The following is an 8,393-nucleotide window of genomic DNA, read 5'->3' as shown; positions in this document are numbered from 1 at the left end:
ACAAGACATGTTATTATCACATGGAAAACTGTCAAATGGTATTGTTAGAGCACTCATATTAGTGTTTGTATAATAGAAAAAGTGTCACATTTTAACCAATTAATAAGTTCAAAACTCATCCACGTCAGTTCATGCAAAGTCGTGTAAAAATACATGATTATTACAGTAACCGTGTAAATTTACAATAGCACTATTCATTGTACATTTAATTTTTTATTATTATTTTTACCTATTCTGATAATGAAGGAAAAGAGTAAATAGTGATTGTTGTATATGAAGGAGAAACAATTAAGAAAAAATTGACATTTTAATAAAATGTGGTATAAAATAGATTATTTGATATGAGGTATTTTGAAAAATGAATAGGTAAAATAGAAACAATGGTTTTTTATGCTAAAATAAACCCAAAAAAAAAAAAAAAAATATATATATATATATATATATGTATGTATGAGCTTATGCAAATGCTATCTCCATTCATGCCAGAGCAGGATAGGGTTGGAGAGGATCTAGAAATGGTAGATATTGTAGAAAATGGGGATTATACAGCCACCACCATTGCCTGTCTTTGCAATGCTGGGAAGAAAGAGTTTTTGGTAGCTTCACTGGCTGGTATTTCCTCCTCTCCTTCTCCTGGTCTGCAAGTAACAATCATCATTATTGCTAACAATTTCCAATTCTTCTTCTATGGTCTAGAGATTATAGCCCTGCAAGAAAGACGATGGATTTTTGTTTGTTCATGTAATTTGGTTGGGTGGGAGCGATTGCAGTGCTTGAAATATTTCTAAACACAACCTATTTGCAGTGCTTGAAATATTTCTAGCAAGGTTGTCAAAATCGGGATCTTATGTAGAATCGTAGAAGGTAGGTAGGATCGTAGATCGTAGGATCGGATCGTGGATCGTAAGATCCTACCTATTTTCAAATTTTAAGCAAAAAACCTATTGATAGTGACTTTGTATGTTATATAATCACTTAAAATATGAATCCATCCATTAAAAAAAAAAAATTGCATCATAAAAATGTAATTTGCACACACTACATCGTTCTTATGTCATTCTAACGAAACAAAATATATTTAACTTTTGGCATAATGTATCTAAAAAGTTCAATTCATGTTTAATTAGCAACTAAGTACCAAAATATTATCTACACATATGGAAAATGTTTTCCAAATTCTAAGTTCCAAATCCAAAATAAGTTAGGCTAATTAGCATATAAAAACTAACTAACTACAAATTTACAATATGTAATCCAAAAGAGAATTTTCAATCTAAGGTAAACTAGCTAATTACAAATATGAAATCCAAAAGAGAATTCTCATTCTAAGATTCTTCTAATCTAATCACTGTCATTGTCATATCCCATTTCATCATCTAAATATTTTAGGTTTTGTTTTGGAAAACATTAAACTTAAGTACTATAGGTTTTTTTTGAGATTTTATGTAGACATAGGGGTAAATTTGGGACTTCAATTCATTATTGGGCTTATGAGGCTTGTGGGTTTAGGTAGATTATCTTACCCAAATGAATCCCACTTAAAAAAAAAAAAAAAAAAATTCAAGCCAAATGGTAGGATCGGTAAGATCAGTAGGATCCCATACGATCCTACGATCCTATGTGATCCTACACGATCCTACATATGATCCTACCATTTTTGTGATCCTGCTACGATTTTAAACTTTTTGGTGAGATGGGATCGTAAAATCGTGCGATTTTACGATCCGGATCGCGATTTTGATAACCATGATTTCTAGCAACATGTTAATTACATTCTTTTGGATACACAGCCTCTGCTCCAAAGTTTTGGAAGTTTGGTAATCATTTTACTTCAATGGATCTTATACATAAATTTCCAAGGGTTTGAAAATATACCATTTATATCAACAATGCCTTTGATTTGATCAAAAGAATCTACTGTCCTGCTTGAAACGTTATGTTTATTTTTAACAAGGCAGCTTAATAGTATCCAAAAAATAAATCTTAATACGTTCAGGGAAGAATAAATATAAGACCACCTTTCATGTTTATAACCAGAGAAAAACATGTATTCCAGGATGTAGTGTTTTTCCTAGGATATCTGGGGTTTTTGGTTTAAAATTTTCACCACCAAGACCCTCGTACAAGTTTAACCAAATTATGCAGGTATACAGGTGGTTTACCATCATATCGCATAGGAGTATCTGGAATATCATTTAGCACAATTGAACTTTCTCAAATTGTTTCTTTTTAAGAACCATTGACCATTAGATGAATTTTACTTGGAAGGTAAGGGCAGAGCTAACCTTGAACACAAATTCAACACAAGATCTTAGGCTTGATGGGTAAGAATTTCAAACCTACATCAAATTGTATCCAACCATGAATCAAATTCATCTAAAACTTTGGACTTGGTTCCAGAGTGTGAGGAAGAAGACTGAACAGGATGGACGGCCTTTTCTTCCAGGGACTGCGATAAACCAGTTTGGTTCATCACATTTGATGTTTCCTCAAGTAAGTCATCAAGTGTATCGTCAAGATTAGCAATACCTGACGAAGTTTTAGATGAATCTGGCCCTATCTTTGAAAGTGATGGAGCAACATTAACTTCTTTTTGTGAAACAGGAAAGGGGTTATTGGACCTAAAATCAGAGGAATTAAAAGCCTTCTTGGTCTCTCCAAAAGAGTCTAGAAGCATATCCAATTCCTCCTCTGCATCTGCTGCCTCAAATGTGGAGAGTTTCTTTTGAGGGTCCAAAACAGACTTCACACTGAGTTCTGCTGTTGATTGTGATGTTTCATTTTGAGTAGATTTGCCAACTTCTCTGAGATCAACATCAATGTACTTCACTGAAATCGACTCACGGCTGGACAAGGTTTGATTTGTGCTACTTCCAGAGGAGCCAGATGATGTATCCTCAGAACTTCGATCTTCAATCTTTAACTTCTCAGAAAATTTCTCAGATATTGTTGTGGATGCTTGACTATAACATGTTTGCATCTGGTTAGATTCTTGACATCTGCTTGTCTCTATTCCCTCTGTGCACTGATGTATAAAGTGTGCGAGATGTAACATACAACATTGACTTCTTTAGAATAAAAACCAAGGGCATCTCAGATATTATGAAGATATCAAAAGTTTTGATATGAAGTTCATATATGCCCCTTTTTATGGGCATACCACAAATTGAACATAGTTGATTTTGTAAACATGAGTTTGAAGAATTGTACTAAACAATAGTATAAATGTTTAATTGAATTCAGGTTTATTTCCACTGAAAAATTTTAGGAATAGTATAATCGCAAACATACATGTCCTATTGTCGCCAATTCTAAATGTTGCCAGCAAATTCCTTCTTTTTTTTTTGGGATAATTTGATAGTTACAATGGGAGAAGGTGGATATGAATCCAAGACATCTCCATTAGAACACCAGGAGAAGCTAGTTGAGCTACATGGCTCTTGGCGCCAACAAATTCCTTCTTAATTACTCCTAAAGGCAAACAACAGTTGAAACAAACAAGATTCTTTCCACTCTAATAATCATCTTTTTTGTTCTTTTAACACTGAAGATTTCTCACCAAAAAGAGCCTTAAAGAATGCTATTGTCATTTTGGAATTTAGGAAAGGAGGTAGATGATTTTCTAACAAATTCTTTGGTTTTGTACATTGAAAGGGAAATTTCAGTGAAATTTGAAACAAAATCAAGCATAGATGATTTTTGGGAATTAAAAGAACATTGAGGTCCATTTTGATAGATGATTGAGTTGAAATGTAAAAAAAATAAAACAGTTATCTTTTGTTTATATTTTGTTAATACTAATAGATGCTAGTTTTACTCTTCATGTAGTCATTATAAAACTTGCTACAGAGTCACCAAATAATTTTCAACATCACAATGGAAAATTAAACATACCAGCTCTGGTGGTAATAGATTTGCTTCAATGAATAGCCTCTGTGATAAGTCTATTTTCGCAAGTTGTTCAGCAAGAGCATGCAAATTCAAGGAGAGAAAAGATGCCTGTACGATTAAACACCCAGGTTGGAAAGAAGAAAGAAAAAAGAGGTTGGAGGAACATGTTAGCCAACTAAATTTTACATAACAGCCACAGGTGGCCTGAAGCAAATCTCTAATGAAACAATAACAATAAAAAAGTGCATCGCTTAAAATGGAATTGCAAAGCATAATTTGGCTTGCCTATCATATTTATAAGAACACGTGTTGCTTCATTATTATTTTTCTAACCCCCCATGATTATTCAAGTTAGATTCCCTTCTCTCTTTCTTACCTCTTGCTTTGACATGCTATAGAATTTTAAACACTGGAAAGAAGGAACAAACGTACAGAACATATATGATATACCCCATGCCTCACTTGTCATGCTGCATTGGGTCAGACTAATGTATCTAGCACATCTTTAAAGTGTCCATTGTTACTACTTGTGGAGTGTGGTTTTAAAGGTCTAGTTAAATGTTTCCAATGGTTAAAAAAGTTTTCAATGGGGGTTTTATCTAATAAGTTATGGTGAACCCCTGAGCACCAAAAAATTCTCTTATTTCCTTCTTCCTCACAACCCCAAATCAAGCCCTTTCTTTTACCTCTGAAAACCCTAAAATCCCACCTTTTTTTTTCTACCAATTTAGCCATCAAAAAACTCATCAAACCACTTTTAATTCCTAACACAACCCTATAACCCTTTCTTCAACAACTCTAAACCCTAGATCAAAAATCCTCCTGAACCCTAAACCCTAAACCCTAAACCCTCCACAAGCACACGTAGTCAGGAGGTTCAGTTATACACAGATTCTGATGCTTACTTAGAAGTTCAAATTCCCAGAGTGAGACCTTCATACCCAAAAAGAAAAAGAAAAAAAAAAGGCACAGCTATGGTAGACAGAAATGCCAACTGTTCCAGTGCCACTCAACAGGCAATGTCATTTCTTCATTGTGAGGAATGTACTACCCCCTTTTTCCCCTTTTATTTAAGGAAGACTCCAACATAGCTTCATGCTATAAAAACTCCTACAAGAAAACCCATGGTAGACATGAAAGTCAATGTAAAGTAAATCCTATAAATTGCATGGTATTTCAACAACCGAACCCAACCTCAACCTGGAATTACATTGCAGCCTGATGTATTGCATATCCAATTTATTAAAATGACTCCAAAATAAATGCAATGTTTAATTTTTCACTTTCTCAGATAACAATTGGGCCTTTAACACAGGCACATACAAGCATTTATTGGTGTGTTGGTGGCATTCAAGTATTCTTGACAATCAAATTGCAATAGCAAGTCATTTGAATTACTAAGATGGGGAACAATCCAGTGTCAAGAGCAATAAGTTTGGGTCATTTTCAAGTCAAGAAAACCAAATCAATTCTCAAAGAGAGAGAGAGTCATGCCTCTACTCACAACATTGACTAAGCAACTGAATTGAACATAAAAATTGTAAAGTTCTATATAATCAAGCAGGCGAAAGTGTTTCTGAGAGATTCTCTAAAATGGGAAAAGAATGCCCAAGCTCTCCTTTTCTCTCAGTTTTTAAAATTGTTTCACTTGTTCCAAAGAGTAGATAATGGGGGTAAAAAGAAGGAGGGTTGGGGGGGGGGGGGGGGGGGGGTGTAGAGAAAAAAAACTACCTCATGAGTTGCAGCTGTCTTGTCTTCTACAACAAAATTATCATTTCCAATCCACGATAGAATGCCCTCTCCCCTAACTGACAGCATTGGGCCTAGTCCCTGATTGAATTCTCCTGTCAAATTAGCCATTAATTTTATAACAAGTGCTTCAAATTGAAACCTTAACACAATCTATTCATTAGGCAGCGACAGTGACAGCCAATGGATAAGTAAATATAGCTACTTTGTTTTTCAATTTCCTGTTTTACAGAAAAAGATATAACCCACAGCAACTGATGGAAAGATTAATTATCTGAGGAACAGGAAATGGTAACCATGTCAGAGTTTGTCTCAAATATACTAATCAGGAAGGGAATGGACTTGCAACCTTCCTGTGGCATAATCTATTAATATCTTACAAATAGGCCAAATTTACATGCCATGAGTAATATTCACTTCCAAAATGGGATATGTACAGAAATTAATCAAAACATTTTTTTTTTTTTTAAGTACTGAAAAACATTATGAAAATAGTTTAAGTGAATCATCAAATACTAATTACACCACCTTGTGAAGATAAAGAAAAATATTTCATCAACAGTAACAAACCTATGGCTATGGGTGCTTATTTCCACAAAAATGTCTGATCAAAGCGATGAAAACCAAAGTATAAGAACATGATAGACATGGAAACTTTTAATTGGATTAAAATGCCATGCATCTGAGTTATGTAAACAGCCCAGTATAGGTCAACAAATATATTGGCTCATATATAAACAGCTAAAATTTCTTAAATGACATAAAAAAAAATTACACCTAAGAATCAAAAAGAAGCAAGGACACACCAGGCATAACATCATCCAAAGAAGGAAAGCTATCCATGTATAAATTTGACTGAGATTGAGACTGAGCCTCAGCAATCAGGTGACAATAGTCTGCTCCTTTACTCTTTGGCAAAATAACATCCGAAGGTTGACTAGTGCTATTACTGACGGACGGATCTTCAGACCCCGAATCAAATTCTTCCTCGTAGCGGTCCCAGTTTGTGGGAAGTCTAGACGCACCCTGAGACCGATGGGGTTTCTTTGGAACTTGCTTTCCCAAAGGCTTCTTTTCCCTTCCGGCATCATTAGTTCCAACAGACAGGGCTTTTGATTTCTGATTTGCATGAGAGCCGTGGGGCTTTTTACTATGGCTTTGAGTGTGAGCCCTCTTTGACTTTGCTAGAGACTTTACATCCATTACAAATAAATACTTTACACTTTTCTAGCACGCTGCCATTTAAGTTTTAATCCTCCCCCTTGCAACATAGAAACCTAAGAATCACAAACAAGATACAGCGCAAACTGTTAGCTAGCTGCTAAGAACTAAATTCCTTTTCAACCATAAATTTTTATACAAATTTCTAGATATAGAGAAGGTGATGTAATATTCCAGCTGTCGCGCCCCGAACTTTCACACGCATGATATTGTCCACTTTGCCCGCAGACTCGCGGATTTAAAAAATGGCATACCAATTAATCCCTCTAATTTGGCGACATGATATATTTGAACATTTGTGTCCCCGCACAAACTCTTCTAGTATACAATAAAAGGCGGAAAATGAAAATTAAACTAAGATAACATGAATGAAGAAAATTGAACTTAAATTCTACCCAGGAGAATTCAAGATCCTTTAATTGTAGTCAGCAAATTGGGTAAAAATGCAACAAAAATTAGCACATTTCACTCACTCCAGCACTATCCTGGAATCTAAGTTGTATATGAATAGCAAATAGCAACTTCCCTACACTATGCCTATTGAAAATGGCCAAAAAGACTGCCAAAGTTTTTTTTTTTTTTTTTTTCATTGATTTAAAAGAAGTATGTATAAAACTGAAAATCTGAAGTAACCGTCAGGCACTAGAATGCTGATAAGCTGAATTGATAAGTGGTACTGAAAGAGAGAGTTAGGGCTAGCTTTTTACGCAGTTATATATGTGAGTGAGTTCTTAATTTATAGGAAAATGAAATAATAATTAATTAATAATAAAAAAAATATATAGAGGGATTAAGATTGGCTTTGGCGGAGCAGAGAGAGTTTGAGATTTTGATACATTCATGAGTATAACAGAACGTGAAAGATTAAGAGAGAGAGAGATAGAAACTCACTTGCGACCAGTAAAACGACGACGTGCTGTGGAATTCCCTTTCTCCTAACCCGGAGGCCGGAGCCAAGCTTTTTTCTTTTGTGACTTCTTTGCGTATCTCTCCCCTGAAGAAGGTTCCGACTTCCGATCTTATTTATTTATTGTCTACGACTACGACTACGACTGTCTCTACCAATGAAACGACCACGGATTATCCAGCTCTGTTTTCTTTCCGTATAAACCGGCGTCGTTTCTTATACACTTCTCCACACTCTCTCTCCTCCTCTTTTTCTTCAATATCTTGGACACCGCTTTAACTTCCGCTCTTTATTCGTCCCTCACTCACCACGGCGAAGAATTTTTTATTGTTTATTTTTTTAAATCACCGAGATTGAATATAAAAAAAAAAAAAAAAAAAAATTTCCTGGATTTTTTATTTTTATTTTTTATACACACAACATTACAACAAGAATGGAGATGTCTTTGGGATTGGCACAAAGGCGTGAAATTGTTCAAGCCCAATTACTTTACATAGGCCAAGCCCAAGCCTATGTAATGGGAATTTTGAAGGGGGTATGGAAGGGAAAGAATTCAAGGCAGGAAATGAACCGAGCTTTATCGAGTAGTGTATATTCAAGTTTGGCTCGTTAGAAGATGTCAAAA

General features: G+C 34.9%; 1 protein-coding gene across 2 annotated transcripts; it reads right to left on the bottom strand.

Moving 5' to 3' along the window:
• Positions 1–2,003: 2,003 nt before the first annotated feature.
• Positions 2,004–8,084, bottom strand: LOC126695617 (protein ECERIFERUM 16). Of its 2 annotated transcripts, none has more exons than XM_050392439.1 (5): positions 7,753–8,084; positions 6,447–6,917; positions 5,623–5,735; positions 3,895–3,999; positions 2,004–3,025 (listed from the first exon to the last, which is right to left on the bottom strand). In XM_050392439.1, exons 2-5 carry the CDS (start codon positions 6,841–6,843, stop codon positions 2,345–2,347), a joined length of 1,296 nt encoding a protein of 431 aa, XP_050248396.1. In that variant the 5' UTR covers positions 6,844–6,917; positions 7,753–8,084; the 3' UTR covers positions 2,004–2,344. The 2 variants fall into 2 exon arrangements, with proteins under 2 accessions (XP_050248396.1, XP_050248397.1); XM_050392440.1 differs by having other exon boundaries at positions 6,447–6,901.
• Between the last annotated feature and the right edge of the window lie 309 nt (positions 8,085–8,393).

The sequence above is a fragment of the Quercus robur genome, chromosome 8 (assembly GCF_932294415.1).
Source record: "Quercus robur chromosome 8, dhQueRobu3.1, whole genome shotgun sequence".
In the NCBI taxonomy this organism is placed as follows: Eukaryota; Viridiplantae; Streptophyta; class Magnoliopsida; order Fagales; family Fagaceae; genus Quercus; species Quercus robur.
This window is presented reverse-complemented; position numbering and strand designations above follow the sequence as displayed.